Below are 26527 nucleotides of genomic sequence, written 5' to 3' on the forward strand. Positions count from 1 at the left end.
TATTTGTTTTTAAAATTTATTCAGTTACCTCTTTTTACCCCCTCTTTTCCCCCCTTTCCCTGATTTAAAACCCCCTTTCTTCTTGCCCCCTCCTCCTTTATTTTTTCCTCCTCTCTGTTTCCCACTGCCTTCCTCTCGCCTCTTCTTTGCTCTGAAATGTACAAAAACAAAAAAAATAACAACTATGCATGACCTGTAGTAACCCAATGTCAATTTCGGTGTACTGGTAATAAAACACAAGGTTTGCTGGGGAAGTGAAGGGAAATGTCAAATGATCAATCAAAAGATTTGGGCTTTTAAATCCCATTTATGCCATTTGATGGTAAATCTGTAGCTTGTGCTATTCATCTATACAATTTAAGCTAAAAGGGAGATAACTTGTGTAGAAACAGAAGACCAAAATCATGAAAGAAGAAAATTTCACTTTTAAAACTCGTGCCCTGTTCACATGGAGAGTTTAATTCAATTTAAAGGTAAGTTACTTCGAATTAATTTTGAATTGCCTTCAACAGAGAATTTAATGCGAATTAGTTTAATTCAAATTAATTTACTGCACATTAAATTACTTTGCATTAGCTCCGTGTTAACAAAAAGTGAAGCTAATTCGATTAAAATCTCGATGCATGCGTAAGGACAGAATTAAGTCACAGGACACATGTTGGTGGTTAAATATAGGTATATGTGCTGTATTTTGTTCAAAAATCAAAGAAAATTATGTAAATCACCAAAATATATACCTGTAGCCACTAAAATTATTATAGCAAATGGATGGCTCTACATACATAACATGATTTACAAATGACGTCACAATAGACTTACTCAATAGCCTTTTTGTACAAATGAAATTTGAATTCACATTAGTTTACTTAAACTCTCTGTGTAAACAGGGCATCATGTTATGGACCCTTCTTATTTTTCTTCTGAAATGACATGAACAAATGTCATGTTACAGTACCTTGACTGTTCCTCATTCATGATCTCACGATTGGCAGCCTTTGTAGTGTTTACGATGGGAACTCTGTTTTGGATGTGATCTAGAATCTCTAACTGCTTTTTACTCTCCTTGTTCACATCACCATAGTTTGGTTCAAACTTAAAAAAAAAATTGGTTAAAATGGTATATATACATATGAAGCTATGAAAAAAAAATTACATAAATGAATATTTCAATATGTTTAATCAAATCTCTTGCAGAACTTGTCAGATCTAATTCAAATTATTAAAAAATTCATTGGTAACTACGTGAACTGGAAATTCAAAAGTGAGTCCTGATAAAAGTTAACAGACCTGAGCTTATTGAATGACAGAAATATAACCCATACATATAAAGACAAGCAAAGCCATATACCTTTCTTTTTTTACCAGTATGTCGGGAGGGTTTTTCTGTTGGGAGTTTGTCTGTGAACTTCCCTATGGAGGCTGTTGACTTTCTGGCTACTGCCAAAGCTTTCCCCAAGTAGTCTTTAGTGGGGGCCTCAGTCGGGGTAAGTCCAACTCCAGGTACTGAGATCAGAAAAAAATATGAAAACACACACTGTCAAATATAAATATATCTCATAATTCAACAAAAGACTTCAACAAACTGAATTTGGATTTCATATAAAATAATTTAGTGAACATTTTATTTGATTGCTGGGTTGCTTCAATATATGTATGTGTCTGCGATTCAAAACTAAGGTAACTGAAACTTCTACTCACAGAGTCAAAACATCATATGGGTTACAGCACCAATATTAAGGGAGGGGTATTTTTATAGACTGAGAGGTGAAATTGCCCAGTTTGGCCTCACCCTAACCCTATGGCCGTGTGGGTCATGATTTGAATAAATTTGATGCTAGTAATCTACCTAAGGATACTTCCACTTGATTTAAAATTTTCTGACCTACTGGTTCTTGAAATTTTTAAAAGCCATCTATTTTTTCAATTAAATGTAATTATATTCCCTTAGAAGAAGGCTTGGCTCTTTATTTGAATAAACTTGAATCCTCATCCAAGGACATTTTATGGCAAGTTTGGATGAGATTAGTCCGGTAGGTTTGGAGAAGAAGACAAATTTGTAAAAAGTTAACAAAAACAATGACAGATAATGAACACATTTGATCAGAAAAAGCTCATTTGAGCCTTTGGCTCATGTTACCTAAAGACAGGTCATTTTGCTTACAAAATCTCTGTTTGATATACCTTTTGACTTCTGTGATCTTGCAATGTTACGGAGTCTCTGTAACTCATTCTTTGCCATCCTCTCCTTCTTTTCTTGCTTTCTCTTGGCAAACAGGTCAACATTTGGATCCGCTGTAATAATAAAGTACATCAAAACTTTTTCTCTATTTTAAAGTACACAGGACTTTTTCTCTATTTCCAAATTAATTTACCAGGTAAGACATTCTAAATTAATTTACTTTGTTGAAAATAAACCTATAAAGTTAATAACATTAAAGAGTTGGAACTAAATGGACAATACTCTAGGAATACATGTGAAATCCTTTTAAAACATTTTTTTAAAGAAAGCATACAGACCCGCATTATCAGGCACCTCTATGCACCACTCCTGTGTGTCATCATTAGCTCTCTTGTATCCCCAGCGTGGTCTCCATTCCTTCAAATTTCAAAAACAAGCTGTTAACTCATTACAGATTTCTAAATTTGCCAAATACTTCGAATTTCTACAACAATCAACTGAATTGGATATTATATTTTCTGCATTTATCAGTTAAGTAGATGTACAGTGTCCTTTACCGTAGGTCGCGACTTTACTGCAAAAAATTCTTACGAGAAAACATATCCTGAAAATTTGATATAATGTTCCTTAGAATTTACAGCTTATTATCTGCAATTTTTATTAAAATTGCCAACGTAGTTTTAATGCTACATTAATGTAAACGCCGTATTGTCGTTAGTACTTTTTTTACGCTTTACTATTGAAATATATGGAAAAATAATATTTTTATCGAATTTTGTGAAAACAGTTTTTTTTAAAAAGATTGGCTGACTTTTTAAAGATGTAGACGAATTAGTCAGGAATTTCAGAATGTCAAGATGAGGTAAAATCAAAACTATTAATATAAAAAAATCAATATGTCTTCTCACTAGAATTTTTGCTAAATAATTTCAAAGTTTATTCTTATACTACTAACATGTTGCGATTATGGTGTTATTTATATCTACAACGTCATTTGTTGAACGTAGTCACATTTACAGTACGAGTATAAATATCTTGACCTTTGGAATATGCAAGATTTAAAAGGTGATATAGATACAAAATTGAATTCTATTCATCATTTAATTTATTGTGCAGACATATAAGGATGACCAGCAACTTATTTTCACTAGTACCGGTATTTGAAATTCATACTCTGATTACAAAGTCAGAATGGATGGCAAAAACATTCCTCATGCATGAGAATTAATATACAGTGACAACAACGCAAGTGATAAAATATAAGTACCTGCATTTTTAGGAAATTCATGGTCAATAGGCAAAAATTTGATAACTTTTTTTCGAAAAACGGTAAGAAAAACATCCCGATCGATTCTGAGGAAATAAGTGGGGGGGGGGGGGGGGGGGGGGGGGGGGGGGGGGGGGGGGGGGGGGGGGGGCAATGTTCTTTCTATATTAGTTGCAAGTTACAGTATATAGCCCTAAATCTCGAACATTTGTTAATTTTGAATTATCTGATTCAAATTTCAATACGCAAAATAGAAAAAAACTTGCATTTAGCTTTTACACTTTGAGTTTTTTGTTATAAAAAAAAATATATTAAAAAATGATACTTGTAAATTGTTTACAGTGTCTTATAGGTCTTACAGTCCAGGTGTTTGTGTAAATTTGATTTTTAAATGCATTTCACAATTTATTAGCCAGCAATACAAGGTGAATACACAAAATTTAAATACATAACAACCAAACAATTAAGATAATATTAATGACAAGGTAAATTGATGCAAAGCATCAAATAAGCCACTAACAAAATCTAGCATTTCAAAAAGTACTTTCACAATTTTATGAAAGCATCCAAGCAAGGAAAGCACTTGTCAAGATATTCACAGCTGAATTAGCACCAGCACTTGATCATTTTTATTTCAGACTGTTTTCAAAGCAAAATAACAAAACATATTTTAAAAAAATTAGTGAAAATTTTATTGCATTTGCTCATCAACTGGATTCATCGATGTTGTAAAGTCAATGATTAATGGTAAGAAATTGTCATCAATATGAAGATGAACCATGTGCTGATACCCTGGATCTTTGTCACATGATATTGCCTATGGTTTCTGCAGAGTGGTCTATGCTGCATAGTGCGGTGCAAAATGTAGAAAAAAAATGTCATTCGCAGCTGTAGTATATTCAAAACAATTTTTACTTGTTGAACAATTTTTCAATTTTTATTCACCATGCACTTTTATCACGTTGTTCTTATCCGGAAAATCCTGACGATTTCCTTTCATATCTTACACACTCCCAGGATGGGGAGTACCTATTGTAAACTCTTTTTATTTGACCATAAATCATCAATTATCTGATGCAAAATGAAAATGTAATTGAAACATAATAATAATTAAAATTTAATTTAAAGCAGTTTTTAAAAAATATTTTACTCATGATTTTATAAATGTTATCATTTAAGAATTATTTTACTAAACTATTAAAAACTAACATCTCATTTCCCCATGTGCACTTTCTAACACAACTACAAATAGATCGGCCACTGCTGCGGCCGATAATGATGATAATTTTAAACAAGAGGCCCATGGGCCACATCGCTCACCTGAGCACCAAGGGTAGGACTAGTATAAAATGGCTTTTTATTGTAAAGTTTAAATCCAAAAGTAGTCCCATGACTAAGGGTGAAACGTTTACTGAATTTTGTAAACGTTTAAATGGATAGCAGTAAACGAAACGGTACCGTTTAAACGGGAAATATTCTATGTTGGATTTTTAAGGCTACTCATTCATGAAACTCGAATTTAATAATCAATTCTTTCACTTTAATATAAGTATGAGCTGTTATTACAAATTTATTGTTGGTCATTGTGATTTAACCGTAAGAATTTGAGGCGCATTAAATTCATTCACTTACGACCTCGTCACCCAACTGCTTGGTTTATTTGGTTACCGGACGTAGAAAAAATAATTGTAAAGATGGATCTTTTAATCTCGAAAAAAGTAAAACAGGACCTGCTGAATGTATTGAAACTTTTCAAAGACTTGTGAAAAATGTATTATATTTATCTAATCAAAATATATCAAGTTTTATATTTCAAGTGTCGTAAAACATCGCTAGTATTAGCAACTCGGAAATCGGAATTAATTATGTTAGCCCGTATCGAGTTTTAGATATTTTCATTCAATATGTTTCCGGTTTAGATTGTTGCTTATCAAATGGCCAAAGATGGTGTTTCTTTTGTAAATTATGAAATAAAACAATTTTTTTTGTGTTAAACTTTATTTCTGATAGACATTGATAATGACCTTCGTGTAAACGTTTACTCAAACTGTAAACGTTTAGAGCATATAATCGAAACGTCGTCGTTTACACGTGTAATCATTTCGCCCTTACCCATGACCAATCATGGATTTGCTATTTTTTAGAAAATGATTGAGAAGAAGATTTTTAAAGAATTTTCCTATATATTTCTATGTTAAACTTTGGTCGGCCATTTTGGCCCCGCCCTACCCCCGGGTGTCAGGATTTGAACAAAATTGAATCTACACTACCTGAACATGCTTCCATATAAATATGATGAATAATGGCTTTGTCATTCTTGAGAAGAAGATTTTTAAAGAATTAAATTTTCCTATATATCTCTATGTAAAACGTTGGTCGGCCATTTTGGCCCCGCCTTACCCCCAGGGGTCATGATTTGAACAAACTTGAATCTACACTACCTGAGCATGCTCCCATATAAATATGATGAATTATGCCTTTGTCATTCTTGAGAAGAAGATTTTTAAAGAATTTTCTTATATATTTCTATGTAAAAACTTGGTCGGCCATTTTGGCCCCGCCCTACCCCCGTGGGTCATGATTTGAACAAACTTGAATCTACACTACCTGAGCATGCTTCCATATAAATATGATGAATTATGGCTTTGTCATTCTTGAGAAGAAGATTTTTAAAGAATTTTCCTATATATTTCTATGTAAAACTTTGGTCGGCCATTTTGGCCCTGCCCTACCCCCGGGGGTCATGATTTGAACAAACTTGAATCTACACTACCTGAGCATGTTTCCATATAAATATGATGAACTATGGCTTTGTCATTCTTGAGAAGAAGATTTTTAAAGAATTTTCCTATATATTTCTATGTAAAACTTTGGTCGGCCATTTTGGCCCCGCCCTTACCCGTGGGGTCATGATTTGAACAAACTTGAATCTACACTACATGAGCATGCTCCCATATAAATATGATGAATTATGGCTTTGTCATTCTTGAGAAGAAGATTTTTAAAGAATTTTCCTATATATTTCTATGTAAAACTTTGGTCGGCCATTTTGGCCCCGCCCTTACCCGTGGGGTCATGATTTGAACAAACTTGAATCTACACTACATGAGCATGCTCCCATATAAATATGATGAATTATGGCTTTGTCATTCTTGAGAAGAAGATTTTTAAAGAATTTTCCTATATATTTCTATGTAAAACTTTGGTCGGCCATTTTGGCCCCGCCCTACCCCCGGGGGTCATGATTTGAACAAACTTGAATCTACACTACCTGAGGATGTTTCCCCATAAGTTTCATCTTTCCTGGCACAGTGGTTCTTGAGAAGAAGATTTTTAAAATATGCCACTAAATTTTCATTAATTCCCAATTATCTCCCCTTGAATAAGGGCGTGGCCCTTCATTTGAACAAACTTGAATTATGGAACGCCATAGCTGCCTTAAGGCATGGTACATAATGTTACATGGTGTGTTCTATAAAATAAAGGGTTGAATCAATATAATAAATGATCACCACTCCTTGTTAAAGGGTGAAGCGCACATAATACATGGTGCGTTCAATATAATAAAGGGTCGGTTCTTTATGTTAAATGGTCAGCACTCCTTGTTATACGGTGAAAGATACATTATAAATGGTGTGTTTAATATAATAAAGGGTCGGTTTAATGTGTTATATGGTCACCGCTTCTTATTATACTGTAAAAGATTCAAAATAAATGGTGCATTCGATATAATAAAGGGTCGGTTTAATATATTAAATGGTCAGCACTCCTTGTTATAGGGTGAAGTATACAAAGAACTACAAACTCTAACTCTTGATTTCCGCCTACATTCTGCACCCATTAAATTCAATTTTAATGGCATTTTGGCCATTAAATCTTTGTTTAATACAAAGAACAGTTCTATGGTAATTGATTAATCACTTTATTTCCAGTGCTAGATAGTAAATTATCATAAATTCCAGCTGTTGAAGAAAGGGGGGTAGGCGATATTTTCTGGTGAAATCGAACTTTCAAGAATCACCATATTTTGAAATAGTCTGAAATATCATAAAATGTATCTCATATCTTTTATTATGTTTTACGCAAATAAATAAAACATATATGAATAAATAAAATACAATTATTTAGTTGTAAATAGCTAAAAAATTAGTGAAAAATCGGCATTTTTTTCGTTTTTTGTCTATAAACATATGTTCCCCCCCGTGAAACACAAAAAGCTTTGGCATAAATTTGTTAAATGACAGTCCATATTACCTGTAAAAAGGAATTTTTGTTTCACGGGGGGGAAAGATGTTTTAAAAATATTTTCCGTTTTCCGTTGATTTCTATAGTGAAAAACACAAGTTTAACCAAAATTAAACAGTTATCTCTCTTTGGTATCCCAAATAAGTAACGTTTTATGAAAATTCATATAAAAATCTATAAAAATTTCGAAAATCGTTCGAATATGTTAAGGTAGGATTCTTCTCTGGTTTCTGACTAGATGAAACATTCAAAGCATTGTGGCAACGCACTTTGAAAAAATTACGCACTTTGAAAAATTTTTTCAAAGTGCGTTAATTTTTGGGACAAGGTTAACGCACTTTGAAAAAAAAAATTTTTTTCAAAGTGCGTTAATATGGACCATATTAACGCACTTTGAAAAAAAAATTCTGCATGGCTTAATCAATATTCCTACAAATCTTAAGTATGATAACTTATCATTTGAACCTGATTTGATACTTTTTGTCCCCCGCTTGAAAAGTGGGGGGTATTAATTTGGGTCTACCTGTCCGTCCGTCCGTCTAGCTGTCCGTCCATCCGTCTTTCTGTAACGCTTTCGTTTCTACACGATATCTCGACAACCCTTTGAGCTTTTGCAATGAAATTTAACATAACAGAATCCCTGTGGCCTTAGGAAGACCCCTTTTGAATTTGGGGTCAAAAGGTCAACATTCAAGGTCGTAAAGAACTACGAACAATAGTATTATTCTTCCGCCTATCTATAAGTCAATTCTCAAAAGTTAACATCTTGGAATGATTCTCAAATTTTTTATACATATTTATATGAATTTTCATAAAACCTTACTTATTTGGGATACCAAAGAGAGATAACTCTATAATTTTGGCAAAACTTGTGTTTTCCACTATAGAAATCAACGGAAAACTGAAAATATTTTTTTAAACAACTTTCCCCCCCCCCCCCCCCCGTGAAACAAAAATTCCTTTTTACAGATAATATGGACTGTTATTTTACAAATTTATGCCAAAGCTTTTTGTGTTTCACAGGGGGGGGGGGGGGGGGCATATGTTTATATAGACAAAAAGCGAAAAAAAATTTCTTATTTTTCACTAATTTTAAAGCTATTTAAAACTGAATAATTGTATTTCATTAATTTATATATGCTTTATTTATTTGCGTAAAACATGAGAAAAGATATTAGATACATGTTAAATGAACAATTCCTATGAAAATATCATGTAAGTTAAATACCTGGAGGTTAACAGAGAGATTATCAGATATGGTATCAAATTAACATCGAAAAGCAGACAGGTACATATTATAATTAAATGTAATTAATGTAATTAATATTCTGATTTTCCTGAAAATGAACATAAATAGACTTTGAGATTTTAAAGAAAAAAATTTCGATTTACTACAGACTTCCGTGTACAGTGCTTATATTGTATTTAGAATGCTCTTTTTTCAAATATCATTGACACTTAAGTTTACGAGTTATAATAATAGATACATCTGGGTGGGAATGATAAAGAGTTGAGCTGATAGACCTTAATTCAGCCAGTCTTTTCTTCGTTGTCCGTTTCTAGGTTTTCTTCAATCCATCAGTTTTTAGAAAGAAACACATCAAAGTAAGGGCACCGCAAAACGGAGCATTCCTTCCCAAAAAGCATGTTCAATAAATCAAGGCAGCATTTGACATTGATCGCGATACAAATTACATCAATTCCACACAGAAAAAAAATAACATACACATAAAGTAATAACACACATAATCGCATAACTATATCCCATCATACGTTGCGAGGGGGTAATACTGTTGTCTATTTCTAAAATATGTCTAATTCCTTTTCTTTCATGAAAATTTTTTCAAAGTGCGTTAAATGTTTACATGGTGTAAAATTATGATGTACAGTCTTAACGCACTTTGAAAAATTTTTTCAAAGTGCGTTGATTTGGTCCCAAATTCAACGCACTTTGAAAAAATTTTTCAAAGTGCGTTAACCTGGTCCCAAAAATTAACGCACTTTGAAAAATTTTTTCAAAGTGCGTAATTTTTCAAAGTGCGTTGTAACAAAGCATATTTGCTTATATGTCTTACATATTGAGGTGTAAGGAATTTAAAAGACCATATTTTTCTTTCCTCATCACAATTGTACAACTTTAAATAGAAATGGTAAACTGTGTTTGAAAACTAGCAGGGACAATATTTTTGGCGGAATGGTGGCGTATGAAAATATCTTCTTTTCGGCCTCTCAAAATTATTATAGAACAATGAATTTAGTTATAATTTTTACACAATCGAAGACTTGGAGAAATTTTCAAATGTAAGTTAGATTAATAATGAGGGACTAAACTTTCAAAATATATCAAATAAATATGATTTTTCAAATAAACTAGAACTTTATTAGCTTTTAAATGCTCCCTATCAAAGTGCAGATTTGAGCCAAAAATCCATAAAATGTATTTTTTCTCTCTTAGTAAACGATCAAAACTTTTTGTTTTTGTATCATTTTGTACATTTATAAGACTACTTTATTATATGTGAAAATAAGAAAAAGTTAAATATAGGAAGCATATGAAAATAACTAATATATCTTTAAAAATTAAGAAAAACAGAGAAAATTCGGATTAACCAATATCAGTTAAGTTAAACTATTTATGTAAATTTGGTAATATCATGCTATAGACCCGATCTAGTAATATGTTTTTATGCAAAAAGAACAATCATTAAACTTTTGAAATAGAAGTAGGTATCACATGATTGGCAACAGTTATTTTTTATTCTTAATGTCAAGGAGAAAGATAATGACCTTGACCTGACCTTGCCTCTAATATAAAACGGTCAAATTTAATTTCACTGATACTATCACTTACTGATATTGTCTTCTTGATTCTGTGAAAATTTCATTAATTTTTAAATATTAGAAATATGAGAAGAATCCTACCTTAACTTTTGAGAATTGACTTAAGAGGTAGGCGGGAGAACAATACTATCGTTCGTGGTTCTTAAATGGTGCATTCAATAAAATAACGGGTGGGTTTACTATGTTAAATGGTCGCCGCTACTTGTTATAGGGTGAAGTGTACAAATTAAATGGTGCATTCAATATAATAACTGGTCGGTTTAATATATTAAATGGTCGCCGCTACTTGTTATAGGGTGAAGTGTACAAATTAAATGGTGCATTCAATATGATAACGGGTTGGTTTAATATATTAAATGGTCACCGCTACTTGTTATAGGGTGACGTATATAAATTATTTGGTGCATTCAATATAATGACGGGTCGGTTTAATATGTTAAATGGTCGCTGCTACTTGTTATAGGTTGAAGTATATACATGTACAAATTAAATGGTGCATTCAATATAATAAAGGGTCGGTTTGTCATGTTAAATGGTCACTGCTACCTTTTATCGGGTGAAATATACAAAAAAAGGTAAAGATGTGTCAAATTGTTTAGCTAATTATGTTCCCCAAACGAAGTTGGGGAACATATTGTTTTTACTCTGTTTCTTAAGGTCTTCCGTCTTCACGGAAGACCTTATAGTGATTCTATTGTTTCTTATTATTATTATTCTTTTTTCTTCTGACCAAATTTTGTGCAGGCGATTTCTCGTAAACTATTCGGCGTATTTCAATGAAATTTTCAGGATTGATAGGTCATTATATGAATTTTATATAAAATTCCGTTTGTTGGAAAATTCGGCACCAGTGCCAAGTTATGGGCAATTTCCTGATTTTAAAATGCAATTTTGTCTTCGAATGTTCTCGAAAACGGCTCGAGATATTAACTGGAGACTTGTTAGAAATGATAGACCATGAGTCATAGATGTGCAATTTTGCTTTCGTTTGCGTCGTCAGTACTTCCGGTCGCTACAGGAAGTGAATTTCAAATGTGCACTTTTTCAACTTTTTTGTTTTTCAATATTTTTCTTTGATATAATTAACAGTAATGAAGACCCTACAGGAAAGGCCTAATATATGATTTATTTTAGAATTGATCAATCCACACACTAGATATTTGCATTTAAAAATCTGAAGCGTGTCCAAGATGGCGGCGGTCTCCGTAAACTCCACCATAAGCAAGTCGGGTTCTAGAAGGTCAGCTGAGCGTTTGGATGAAAGAAACTTCTACCAAAAAGATTAATGAAATGTAAAGGATTCTTTGGATTGCCACGTCGCAATTACGTTGCATTGATTATAGTTTTAATATAAGGTTTCTTCAAACGTCTATTAAAATTGCTTTTGCCTGCATCTCAAAGTAGAATACAACATTACAAGTGGAAATACATAACTACAACCTTTCCTTTTGCACCAGGGAAAACTTATCCTAAACCATGGTTATAAGTAATAGCTTTTCAAGAAACTTGCCTGACTTAACATTCACCATGTTTCTGAAGTATTACTTGACTTCTGTTTATTTTTCCACGCAGGCTTGTGACATATTAAATGAATAGAAAAGACAAAGATAAGAAAAACATTTTTTTTTTGAAAGATTGTTTATTAAAGGTAATATAAATATTCTTGTAATAAATGCAAGTTATAGAACATAACTAGTATCAGATTCCTTGAGCGTCGGAGGGCGAGTGATTTTTTTTTGCAGTGAAACATTCCAGTCTTTTCATGAACGTGTAACTCATCTCCACTTTTGGGGTAAAGAGGATACAAATTTCGTGGAAAATCTTACCGAATTCACTGCCTTAGTGTTACTTGGCCGTATACGATATCATATTTGTACAATGTGATAAATATACTTTCTAACGCTCAAAATTCCTGTCATAAGAACATACATTTCTAATTTTTATTGAAGCTATCACATCCAATCAATAGATAAAACATTTCAAAGGAATAGCGTTAAGACCTACTTGCGACGTTTGGCACGAAATAATGTATCGTAACCCAACTTAAGTAGTAGACAAATGGCGACAATAGTGCAGAAATATATAACATTGGCATGCCTGTATATAGAGTTGCATTGAATAAAAAGTTGAATACATATCGAAAAAGGAAAGAAAACAGTATCATCTGTTCATTAATAATAGATTATTTATCCTAAAAATTACTGTTAAAACCGAAATTCCGATGTGATCATCTTGAGCAAAGTTTGGCAAGCTAGCTCTCATTTTATAATTCAAACTGAATTTTTTTTAAAAAATGTAATTTATGTTGGAATCAAAAAAAGCAATCTCGCGATAATCGAATGTTAAATTTGAAGCGGGTTTCAAAAGGTGTAATGGGTACCGCAATGGATGGCGACCCGGGTTCGATCCCCCATGTGTCCGTTTATAAAATCCCTTTTTCAGTTTGATTTTACTTTTTTTTTTCTGAATCGGACGGAAGACCTCTCGTTGCTCGCAACGAGTTTCTTTCTAGTTATTATGTTCCCCAAACGAAGTTGGGGAACATATTGTTTTTACTCTGTTTCTTATTATTATTATTATTAAGGTCTTCCGTCTCCAACGGAAGACCTTCTTGTTATTCTTCGGTTTCTTTTTCCCTATTATTATTATTATTATTATTATTATTCTTACCGATTTTGTGCACGCAATTTCTCGTAAACTACTGGACCGATTCTCATGAAACTTTTACATCTGATAGGTACTGATCTGAACCTTATTGGAAATTTTTTTCGTCGATGACGTCACTTCCGGTCGTGAGATATGGACAATTTTCTGATTTTAAAATGCAATTTTGTCTTGATTTAGTAGCGAAAACTGCTTAAGATATGAACTGAAGATTAATTGGAGATGATAGTTCATGACTTATAGCGTTGCAGAATCGCCTTTTCGTGCGACGTCAATACTTCCGGTCAAAACCGGAAGCGAATTTAAAAAACGTAATTTTTCAACTTTTCTTTTTTAATATTTTTGTTTTAGAATTGAATAGAGACCCTTTTGCAGAAGCTAAATATGTAATTTGTTTGAAAATCGAAAAAGCCAATCTCGAGATATTTGCATTTGAAAACGCGAAGCGGCGATCCCGATGGCCGAATGGTTAGCGCGTTGGATTGTCACGCGGGCGACCCGGGTTCGATCCCCCGTGTGTTCAAAAAATTTTATCATTTTTTCTGCTCGATTTTTCGATTTTTATTAATTTTAGACGATTTGCAACAACATATTTTAAAAACAAATCTTACGTAATAAGGGGTCACAAGGGGCCAGAATGCTAAATCTTTGACGCTTCATATCTTGAAAAGAGGGAATATTTTGATAAGCAATATTGAACAAAAGATGGTCAGAATAATATTGTAAACAATATGCATACTTTGAATTTTTGTAAAATGCCCCCATTAAGGACTTGCAGGGGTGGCCCCTTAATATTTCCATTCAGCATATCTCCCAAACGAAAAGAAATCTCTGAATAGGTGTTGAACAAAAAATCTTCAAAGTCACAAGACCTTTCATTTAGTATCAAGAAAAAGGGGCTGACCCCTCAAATTAGGGGCTCAGAGGGGCCAAAAATCTTTCATGTTTAACTCTTTATTGATCAATATTTTGTTATACATTGCAGAAGCAAAAGTATTCATCTTAACGATTTGCAACAATATATGATACAATTTGGATCATGTGTTACGTAATTAGGGGTCACAAGGGGCCAGAATGTCAGATCTTTGACACTTTATATCTCAAAAAGGGGGAATATTTTGATAAGCAATATTGAACAAAAGTTGGTCAGAATAATGTTCTCTACAATATTCATACTTTGAATTTTTGTAAAATGGCCCCATTAAGGACTTGTAGGTGTGGCCCCTAAATATTTCCATTCAGCATATCTCCAAAACGAAAAGAAATCTCTGAATAAGTGTTGAACAAAAAATCTTCAAAATCACAAGACCTTTCATTTAGTATCAAGAAAAAGGGGCTGACCCCTCAAATTAGGGGCTTAGAGGGGCCAAAAGTCTTTCATCTTTAACTCTTAAATGATCAATATTTTGTTATACATTGCAGAAGCAAAAGTATTTATCTTAACGATTTGCAACAATATATGATATAATTAGGACCATATGTTACGTAATTAGGGGTCACAAGGGGCCAGAATTTCAAATCTTTGACACTTTATATCACAAAAAGGGGGAATATTTTGATAAGCAATATTGAACAAAAGATAGTCAGAGTAATGTTCTTAACAATATGCATACTTTGAATTTTTGTAAAATGGCCCCATTAAGGACTTGTAGGTGTGGCCCCTAAATATTTCCATTCAGCATATCTCCACAACGAAAAGAAATCTCTGAATAAGTGTTGCACAAAAAATCTTCAAAATCACAAGACCTTTCATTTAGTATCAAGAAAAAGGGGCTGACCCCTCAAATTAGGGGTTCAGAGGGGCCAAAAATCTTTCATCTTTAACTCTTTATTGATCAATATTTTGTAATACATTGCAGAAGCAAAAGTATTCATCTTAACGATTTGCAACAATATATGATACAATTTGGATCATGTGTTTCGTAATTAGGGGTCACAAGGGGCCAGAATGTCAGATCTTTGACGCTTTATATCTCAAAAAGGGGGAATATTTTGATAAGCAATATTGAACAAAAGTTGCTCAGAATAATGTTCTCAACAATATTCATACTTTGAATTTTTGTAAAATGGCCCCATTAAGGACTTGTAGGGGTGGCCCCTAAATATTTATATGAATCATATCTCCACAATGAAAAGAAATCTCTGAATAGCTGTTGAACAAAAAGTCTTTGAAATCACAAGACCTTTCATTTGATATCAAGAAAAAGGGGCTGACTCCTCAAATTAGGGGTTCAGAGGGGCCAAAAGTCTTTCATATTTAACTCTTAAATGATCAATATTTTGTGATACATTATAGAAGCAAAAGTATTTATCTTAACGATTTGCAACAATATATGATACAATTAGGACCATATGTTACGAAATTAGGGGTCACAAAGTGCCAGAATGCTAAATATTTGACGATTCATATCTTGAAAATGGGGAATATTTTGATAAGCAATATTGAACAAAAGATGGTCAGAATAATATTCTAAACAATATGCATACTTTGAATTTTTGTAAAATGGCCCCATTAAGGACTTGTAGATGTGGCCCCTAAATATCTATATAAAGCATATCTCCACAACGAAAAGAAATCTCTGAATAGGTGTTGAACAAAAAGTCTTTGAAATTACACGACCTTTCATTTGATATCAAGAAAAAGGGGCTGACACCTTAAAATAGGGGCATAAAGGGGCCAAAAGTCTTGCATCTGTACCTCTTTAATGATCAATATTTTGTGATACATTACAGAAGCAAAGATATACATCTTAACGACTTGCAATAATATAATATATAACTTTGGCCATATCTTACGTAATAAGGGGTCGCAATGGGGCCGAAATGCAATTTTTTGTCATGCTTTACGTCTTGAAAGGAGAGGGGTATTTTTATAAGCCATATTGAACAAAAGATTTTCAGAAAATCGTGATAAAAATGAGAAACTTTAAATTCATTGAAGGAAAACTTAATGTCATTCTCTTTTAACGAATATCTCAGTCAAAATCACATCTTATCTTATCGAGAAATTCAACGGAAGACCTACTCGTTGCTCGCAACGAGATCTCATCTAGTTATTATTATTTTTCTTCTCGGGAAAATTTTGTCCGCGAATGATCTTGTAAAGTACACATCCGATTAAGGGGAAACCTTTTTAGGGTAAGTAGGCATGTTATGTAGATTTGCGGAACGAAGGTCATTTTGCGCGCACGTGCTTACAAGAGCGCGCACGTGCAACACGTGAAATGACCAATATACTTGAACTTGCTGTAACTTTTACATTTTTCGATGTAATGCTTTGATATTTAGAATATATAGACATATAATAAATGTAGATAAGATGACATTGTCAACATGCCATTTTGTATGCACGTGCTTGCAAGAGCGCGCACGAGCAACACGTGAAATGACCGATTTAATTGATATAGGCGTAAATTTTTACCTTTTTGATGAAATGCTTTGAAACTCATAATATAAGGATATAGTAGTAGCATAGACAATATGACATGGTCAAAATAGCAAGATCTCACGCGCATGCACGTGCGCTTCGCTCTGATTGGCTGAAACTAAAGTCTCAATATCTTTCTTGTTTTTAGATGAAATCCTTTGAAATTTTGAACATAGCCTTGCATTAGGATATCCTACAACATAATATATAACAATTTTCATGAAAACACGTGCATGCACGTGTGCTGCAATCTGATTGGTTGAAACTTTAAATAGCTATAACTCCCTTAGTTTTCAACCAAACAGGATGAGATTTGGAACATAGATAGATATAATGGACTTCTACAAGACGGTATGATCACCATGCACATCCATACACGTGCGTGAACGTACGCTACAATCTGATTGGCTGAAACTTTAATAAGCTATAACTCCCTTGGTTTTCAACCAAACGGAGTGGGATTTAGAACATAGATAGATGTAATGAACTTCCACAAGTAGGTATGTCACCATGCTCATGTATGCACGTGCGTGAACGTACGCTACAATCTGATTGGCTGAAACTTTAATCAGCTATAACTCCCTTGGTTTTCAACCAAACGGAGTGGGATTTAGAACACAGATAGATGTAATGAACTTCCACAAGTAGGTATGCCACCATGCTCATGTATGCACGTGCGTGCACGTGAAATGAGTAAAATCAAAAATACACTTGAATGAGCGTATTTTTTAATACTTTTGGATTAAATATTTTAATATTTAGTATAATAAAGTATATAGATTGTGTAGATAAGATGATATGGTCATTACGCACATGCATTCGCATGCGCACGCGTGCAATGCTAAAATTTGAATGAACTTGGTACCCTTCTGGGTAAACGTTGTTAAAGTCTAAAATGCATAAAGTTTGTCTTATTTAATGAAGCTTATAGGAAATATGGCACCAAAAGGGAGATGGGGAGCGTTTGGGGAACATCTGTAACGGTCCCCGTTACAATTAGCACTAGTTATGTTCCCCAAACGAAGTTGGGGAACATATTGTTTTTACTCTGTTTCTTATTATTATTATTATTTTTCTTCTTCCTGGGTACTTATTTGTCCGGGAGTGATCTTGTAAACTACACATCCGACTTAGGTAAAACCTTTTTAGGGTTAGTAGGCATGTTATGTAGATTTGCGGAACGAAGGTCATTTTGCACGCACGTGCTTGCAAGAGCGTGCACGTGCAACATGTGAAATGACCGATTTAATTGATATAGGCGTAACTTTTTACATTTTTGATGAAATGCTTTGAAACTCATAATATAAGGATATATTAGAAGCATAGACAATATGACATGGTCAAAATAGCAAGATCTCACGCGCATGCACGTGCACTTCGCTCTGATTGGCTGAAACTAAAGTCTCTATATCTCTCTTGTTTTTTGACGAAATCCCTTGACATTTTGAACATAGCCATACAGTAGGATATCCTACAACTTGATATATAGCAATTATCATGAAAACACGTGCATGCACGTGCGCTGCAATCTGATTGGCTTAAACTTTAAGTAGCTGTAACTTCCTTGATTTTCAACCAAACAGGATGGGATTTGGAACATAGATAGATATAATGGACCTCTACAAGAAGGTGTGGTCAACATGCACATGCATACACGTTCATGTACATGTGCTGCAATCTGATTGGCTGAAACTTTAAACAGCTATAACTCCCTTGGTTTTCAACCAAAAGGGGTGGGATTTAGAATATAGATAGATGTAATGGACTTCTACAAGAAGGTATGGTCACCATGCTCATGTATGCACGTGCGTGCACGTGAAATGAGTAAAATAAAAAATACACTTGAATGAGCGTATTTTTTAATACTTTTGGATTAAATACTTTAACATTTAGTATATTATAATATATAGATTGTGTAAACAAGAGGATATGGTCATTACGCACATGCATTCACATGCACACGCATGCAATGCTAAAATTTGAATGAACTTGGTACACTTCAGGGTAAACGTTGTTAAAGTCTCAAATGCATAGATTTTGTCTCATTTAATGAAGCTTACAGGGGATATGGCACCAAAAGAGAGTTGGGGAGCGTTTGGGGAACATCTGTAACGGTCCCTGTTACAATTAGCACTAGTTATTATTATTATTATTTTTCTTCTTCTTCTTCCTGGGTACTTTTTTGTCCGGGAATGATCTTGTAAACTGTTCGTCCGATGTAGGTAAAACCTTTTTAGGGTCAGTAGACATGTTATGTAGATTTGCGGAATCAAGGTCATTTTGCGCGCACGTGCTTGCAAGAGCGCGCACGTGCAACACGAGAAATGACCAATACAATAGATATAGTCGCAACTTTTCTATTTTTTCATGAAATGCTTTGAAACTCATAATGTGAGGATATATTAGTAGCATATACATGATGACATGGTCAAAATAGCAAGATCTCACGCGCATGCACGTGCGCTGCGCTCTGATTGGCTGAAACTAAAGTCTCAATATCTTTCTTGTTTTTTGACAAAATCCTTTGAAATTTTGAACATAGCCATGCATTAGGATATCCTACAACATGATGTATAACAATTATAAAAGCACGTGCATGCACGTGCGCTGCAATCTGATTGGCTTAAACTTTAGATAGCTATAACTCCCTTGGTTTTCAACCAATCAGGATGGGATTTGGAACATAGATAGATATAATGGATTCCTACAAGAAGGCATGTCACCATGCTATATGTGGTTAAGGAAAAAAAGAACATGCATACACGTGCGTGTACGTGCGCTGCAATCTGATTGGCTGAAACTTTAAACAGCTATAACTCCCTTGGTTTTCAGCCAAACGGAGTGGGATTTAGAGCATAGATAGATGTAACAGACTTCTACAAGAAGGTATGGTCATCATGCTCAAGTATGCACGTGCATGCACGTGAAATGAGTAAAATCAAAAATACACTTGAATGAGCATATTTTTTAATACTTTTGGATTAAATATCTTAATATTTAGTATATTTAATATATAGATTGTGTAGACAAGATGATATGGTCATTATGCACATGCATTAACATGCGCACGCGTGTAATGCTAAAATTTGAATGAACTTGGTACACTTCTGGGTAAATGTTGTTAAAGTCTCAAATGCATAGAGTTTGTCTTATTTAATGAAGCTTACAGGAAATATTGCACCAAAAGGGATTTGGGGAGCGTTTGGGGAACATCTGTAACGGTCCCCGTTACAATTAGCACTAGTTTTACATAGTTTTAAGAGAAAAAAGCAAACAAAAAATAGAAAAAAAATATTAAACAAGCAAACAACCCCCACCCCCATCACATCTCAGAATTAGTAAATTTAATCTGAACCAATAAAATATCAAGATATCTATGTAAGTCTGTGGTACGAGGGGAAGCGCATCGATTTGATTTAATATGAAATTTTTCATTCAAATGCCGCTCCCCCCCCCCCCCCCCCCACACACACTTTTTGTTGCAGCTTGGTTGAAGTAAAGTTTGTCCCACTTTAAAGTATTTAATTTAAAATATTTTGAAAAGCTAGAGAAAGATCCTGAATCCCCCAATAGTTTGTCAACTTTAAGTCTGAAAATTATTCACGCCTTTCAAGCCCCCCCTTCGTTAAACATACGGCAAAAAGAGAAGTAACACTCATGCGAGGGTATAGCGGTGCCCCCCCCCCCCCCCCGGAACCCGGAAATAGTTTTTTCACATTTGAAAAACAATTTTTTTTGGTTGCTTGTCAAGAGATGTCAGGAATCAATGTTTCCTTTACTGGGGTGGACCCCTCCCCTGGAAGAAAAATTCCTGGACCGGATCCGCGCCTGACACTTAGCTCTCCCTCCCCTACCATTAGCTGGTTTTTTTTTGGCAATCGTACTTGATAGTGATAAACATTTAAAAATACGAGACATTTTTGTTCCATCAGCCAGTTCTACAAAGGAAAAGTTCGTCCCATTTTCTTTGCTAATTTTCACCCGGATTACTCATTCTTAATTTCTTTCTTCCTTTTTTTTATCGTTAAATAACAATACTAAAGGAGAACTGTGCCATTGAAATCCCTCTCTAACACCAGTTAATTAATTTATCATAGCTAATATTTAAAGTGAATTTTTTGAAACCATGTAAAATTATCTGAACAATGACAATTGTACTTGACGCATTTTTTAATGTGTTATTTAGGTAACTTATTTTACATATTTACGAGGGTTGTCCCATAAAATCGTGGACAAAGCGTTTTTCTCAAAAAGTAATGAGTGCACTAAGCTGAAATTTTCAGTAAATGTTTATTCATCATATTTAAGTGAATCATAATGTTTTTGGTAATATATATTCAAAAATAAAGATTTTATTCTACTTGAATGTACACAAGGTACGGCCCTACGGCGCACGGTAAAAACAGCAAGGTCATATCAGAGAATACATAAGAATTAATTCGTAATAAAAGTTTTCAATACATAAGATTAGGATGAAAATTATCCTAATTCCATTCCTTAATCAATTCTGTCGTCTTTTAAAAAATTTCAAGGCATTTGGTTAATTTTTGGCAGTTTCCCGTGCATTTGAAATGGGAAAGTAATAAACACAATACACGAAAAATGGCGACTTTTTATGACATCACGGCGCACAGGAGAGCAGTTCAGATAGATTAAGATGTTGTAATGACGCCTTAAGAGACTTTAAATGAATACAGAAGAAAGAAAATATGAAAAATATCACCAGATCTTTAGTATATAAATGAAATGAAAGTTTTCTTAGTGAATTCTTCGTGGTCGAGTCCCCAGATAGTACAAAACATATGGACAGACTGCCATTTGTTATGGCAAAGGACGCTGTCACTGTCGACCGTCGATGCGAGTTTTCTCTCTTAGTTGAATGATGGTGAGACTACTGTCTGTAACTTGCTAATAATATTCAGAAGATCGCATGAGTGCGCCTTATTGGTTTCTTAACTGGTTATAGATACTCACATATGTAAAATCCATACAATTTTTAAATTTAAGTGGGGCTTATCAAACTAAAAGTTTAGCAAAGATGAAACGTGACGCTGTTTTAATAACTTTGACGTTATCATCCGTGCGCCGTAGGGCGATACAGTACATAACATAAAATATCTCAATTTGTTTACCTATGCATATATCTATTTGAAATCTGCTATGTATATGCATAATTTATCTATTAAAAAGTGGTGAAAATTTCAAAACGCAGTGATGATTATTTTTCAAACTAGACAACTTGTCCACGATTTTACGGGACAACCCTCGTATTAAGTGCCTTTTATCATATTACAAGTAACAGTAACCATTTAACATGGTAAACCAATCATTTACTTTGTCGAACACACCATTTATCTACCATTAACTCTAAAACAAGTAGCGGCGACAATTTAGCATATTAAACCGACCCTTTATTATATCGAATGCACCATTTAATTTGTATACTTCACCCTACAACAAGTAGCAGCGACCATTTAACATATTAAACCGACCCTTTATTATATCGAATGCACCATTTAATTTGTATACTTCATCCTATAACAAGTAGCGGCGATCATTTAACATATGAAACCGACCCTTTATTATATGGAATGTACCATTTAATTTGTACACTTCACCCTATAACAAGTAGCGGCGACCATTAAATATAATAAACCGACCCGTTATTATATCGAATGCACCATTTAATTTGTACACTTCACCCCATAACAAGTAGCGGCGAACATTTAACATAGTAAACCGACCCGTTATTATATCGAATGCACCATTTAATTTGTATACTTCACCCCATAACAAGTAGCGGCGAACATTTAACATAGTAAACCGATCCTTTATTATATCGAATGCACCATTTAGACACCTATCACCCGATAACAAGGAGTGGTGACCATATAACACATCAAACCGACCCTTTATTATATTAAACACACCATTTATAATGTATCTTTCACCGTATAACAAGGAGTGGTGACCATTTAATATAAAGAAACGACCCTTTATTATATCAAACGCACCATGTATTATGTGCGCTTCACCCTTTAACAAGGAGTGGTGACCCTTTATTATATTGATTCAACCCTTTATTTTATAGAACACACCATGTAACATTATGTACCATACCTTAAGGCAGCTATGGCGTTCCATATTGAATCCCCTTCACCCAAGGATACTTTGTGGCAAGTTTGGTTGAAATTGGCCCAGCGGTTCTTGAGAAGAAGTCGAAAATGTGAAAAGTTTACAGACAGACAGACGGACAGACAGACAGATAGACAGACGGACAGACGGACGCCGGACAAAATGTGATCAGAAAAGCTCACTTGAGCCTTCGGCTCAGGTGAGCTAAAAACCCAGGAAAATACATGTACATGTAATTAAATTTAATCCGTTTTATACGCAAATTTTCGCCCCAGCTTTGATTGGCAGTCATGATGCAATACGTATGTTCCCCTGAGTTTTAAATAATGTACGCACATACAACCCCTCAAGTTTTCCGCTAAGCAATTTTTATTCCTGATAACTTTCTTTCTGCATACCATAACTTTTGCGCTGATTTATTCTGACTGACTTTTACCAGTTTAGTTAACATTATACTTACAATATAAATTATTCCTTTCATTTGGTATTGTATTTAATTAGTCCTGACTCCTAAGATATTACATATACCGGTAATCACATCAGAATTCAAACTGAAATTTTTAAATGAAAAAAAACTTGTATGAGGTTTACTTACAATAGCATGCACTTTGTATTTTACTTGATTCATAGACTTGAAGTCATTTGCAGAGAATTAAATGGGAAACAATGTAAAGTTGCCTTTGTGACATAACTGACGTCATAATCAAATGTGCACTAAAAACCGCTCAAATCATCGAAATTGTGTACCAAAATCAATGAAACAAGCAAACCCGCAACTTACTTTTTAGTTTAATGTTTTTTTATTGCTTTTCACTATTTTGTGTAAAAGAGGGAGAGAGAAAAACAATAGTAATATGAGTAACTACACCTGAAAAGAAACAACAATGTATACATATATGCGTTGTTTGTATGTTAACATCTGCTTCTCCCTCCCACAACTATGGATTCTGCCAGGTACATAATTACACAAATTTGTGAAAATGCCTTATCATAAATATACCTTTCCTTGATCATCCCAAACCATTCTGCTTTTCTTTCGTTTCTGAATTCCTTTAAGCTGTGCATACTGTTGCCACTTTGTGAGGGGTTTATCTTTAGGTACCTGCCATAAAATAAATCACTTTCCAGTCTATTCATAAACTGTATACAGAGCAAAGTATAAAGTATCATAACATTTTGAATATTGAACATGTACATGAATTACAGAACTGACATTAGACAATAAAGCAACTATCCATAACAAAAAGTGCCATATGGGTTCAGAATTATTGACATATTGTTGACTGAAGAAGTCAAACACAATTATTTATACAAATATACATGTGTATTAAAAATTGTAAATGCATATGGAATTGGAATCTAAAGTGCAAGGAGAACTCACAGGTTTTTCTCTGGGAATTGGAATTTTAGGGTCTGGAAGCTGTAATTAAATTTCATTTCAATAAGTATTACTTTGTCAAAAGTATAAAGACATTTGCAAGAGTCTGAAAAAAACTTCAATAATTTGGTGATATCATCGTCGGAAACCCACGGGTGATCTCGTCTTTACTTATCACCCGTGGGCAAAATCCAAGTTAATTTACTTTTTTTCTATTTTTATATACAGTGAAATTTTTTTTAAAAGGAAACAAAGTTTGAATATTAAGTTATACCTTTACAACTATTGCCTCATCTACTTTCTCTGTTGGAAGCTACAAAAGATTATAAATACATGTATCAGCGTCTCCTTCATAACAATTTTTCCTAGAAATTTATTGAGAATGATAATAAAATGAGCTTTGCTTTATTGACGTGTTTTCAAAATAATTGACCTACCTGCCACAGAGTGTTTATCAAGACCTGTGTATTGTCTCTTGCTAGATTTTTCAAATATTCTTCTCTAGTCTTTCTACAAATGATAAGTTTTAATGTAGATAACTGCAATTATAAATGATGACAAATATTACTGGTACACATGCAAAGTTTTTTATCACTGCAGATTTCTAAATCTTCCTTGTTACAAAAATAAATTCTAACCTGTAATAGAGACAAAGAGCTGGAGACTAACGTGATATAAACTGTCTACTAGTGAAATGTTTAGTAAATAACAAACAGCATATTAATTAACCTTTTTTATATAAATTAAAAATATTATATATATTTTTTTATGGTATGAAGAAAAAAGTTAGATTTAAAATGGATCTTTTTTGGCCCTCTTTTTAGATTACTCTGATCCACTTGTAACTTCAAATTTGATCAAAATAAATGAAGAAGAGATATAATACTAAAACAGAGTTCTTGAAATCTTTTTCTGCTGTCAGTCAGATTTCTATCAGTCCAAAAAAATCTATAAAAAGATGAAAACTGTATAATATTTCAATTTTAATATTATTATCAATACATTTTGCACCCTGCTTCAATACACACTGCATACTTAATGCCGATTTGATTGTTGAATAAGAATTTTAGTTGAATTCTCATAGGGTCGATTTTCTTTAAAAGTTTTTCATCTATAGTTGGAATTTCTCACCTGGCTTAACTTTGCGTCGTCAACAAATTTGTTTTAACAGTTTATCAATCATAGGTTGGCACTTGCGTTGACCGAAGAAGCCATTACAAGATACTGAAAAGCGTACGTTAGACAGATAACGATCCATTGGTTATAGGGAATTTGTGTGATATTAAGTGGGATTTTCACAATTTGCTCTGTCAAGATCTGTAAGAATCAAAGTAATCAGTCCCAGAGACATAAATAACTGAGATTTGCAACTCCGCCATTAGCATATGTTTGTTTACAGAGATATGTGATGGTCCTGGTGCTATCCTAAGAATAACTCTTTTTTTGTCTTGTATTTCATTCTTAAGTAAAATTAATTATAGTAATTATACCATCTTTGGGTGTATCATTTGTAAAGTTTTACTGATCTTTAAAAGCAATCTAGGCAAAAAAACGTGGCTAATTATCATGATGATCAACAGTCAGCAAAATTGCAGCAATTTGGCCAATCAAAAGTCACCTGTTGCAATTTCGGATTTGTCCTTTGTTATATTGTATTTCCTAAGCAATCTTCTGAAAAAATAATATTGTGAATAATTTGTTAATATAAATTAAAACAAATTTCTGTGTATTCCCTGATAATTTTTAAGTTTTACTTGATTTAAATTTCACAAGATTTGAAAAATTAAACAATAGGCAACGCCGGAGACTTTGAGCAGTTGCGAATCACTGTTATTTATGTCTCTGTTGGTCCTAAGTTGTTTTTATTGGTCTTGCCGCCAGGACCAAAAGATTTCAAGAACTCTGCTAAAAAGTCTTAAAATTAAACAACCATGCAAATTTCTATTATTAAATCTACTCCCCATTAAACATTAAAGTTGTTCAGCCACAGATTTGATGTTAACATTTTCTCAAATTTTCTGTATAATTTGATGACTTATATGTTGCTATAGCAATATATACTCAAAGCACTGTGTCTGATTTTTATTTTTAGAAATATAGCCATTTGAGGGGTTACCTGGGTGTGATTGTTTATTTGAAAGTGATAAAATGTCAAGTTAAAAGTTATAAGATATGTACATACAAACATCTCACCTCAATTTTGTTGAGTCTAATGGATTTGTATCGACAGTCAACAAGTTTCCTGCGTCTACTTCTAATTCAATATCTTTATGAACTTCTATTGTTTTGTATCTAGACTCTTTTTCAGCTGCTTCTTGTAGAACTCTTTCCACGAGGTCTGCCATGTTTATCACTATTCCACGCTGCTTCTCTAAGGCTAATTTTGATTGG

The 26527-nt window shown here is 33.5% G+C and overlaps 1 protein-coding gene across 1 annotated transcript; it reads right to left on the reverse strand.

Moving 5' to 3' along the window:
• Positions 1 to 24: 24 nt before the first annotated feature.
• LOC134251397 (ribosome biogenesis regulatory protein homolog) lies at positions 25 to 26504 on the reverse strand. The gene is made up of 10 exons (XM_062733800.1): positions 26330 to 26504; positions 24574 to 24646; positions 24411 to 24449; positions 24140 to 24178; positions 23759 to 23860; positions 2518 to 2596; positions 2182 to 2292; positions 1349 to 1503; positions 956 to 1092; positions 25 to 151 (listed from the first exon to the last, which is right to left on the reverse strand). The coding sequence occupies exons 1-10, from the start codon at positions 26479 to 26481 to the stop codon at positions 25 to 27; spliced, it is 1014 nt and encodes a 337-aa protein (XP_062589784.1). The 5' UTR covers positions 26482 to 26504.
• Between the last annotated feature and the right edge of the window lie 23 nt (positions 26505 to 26527).

The sequence above is a fragment of the Saccostrea cucullata genome, unplaced genomic scaffold, assembly GCF_032062105.1.
Source record: "Saccostrea cucullata isolate Sc308-1 unplaced genomic scaffold, CSIRO_AGI_Scuc_v1 ctg197, whole genome shotgun sequence".
Taxonomy (NCBI): domain Eukaryota; kingdom Metazoa; phylum Mollusca; class Bivalvia; order Ostreida; family Ostreidae; genus Saccostrea; species Saccostrea cuccullata.

Excerpts from the sequence above, each read along its gene's own strand:
- LOC134251397 (XM_062733800.1), bottom strand. The coding sequence starts at position 26,481 with ATGGCAGACCTCGTGGAAAGAGTTCTACAAGAAGCAGCTGAAAAAGAG. Across the intron at positions 1,504-2,181 it reads AAGATCACAGAAGTCAAAAG|TACCTGGAGTTGGACTTACC; the intron begins GTATATCAAACA and ends TTCTGATCTCAG. Across the intron at positions 1,093-1,348 it reads ATACTGGTAAAAAAAGAAAG|TTTGAACCAAACTATGGTGA; the intron begins GTATATGGCTTT and ends TTTTTTTTTAAG.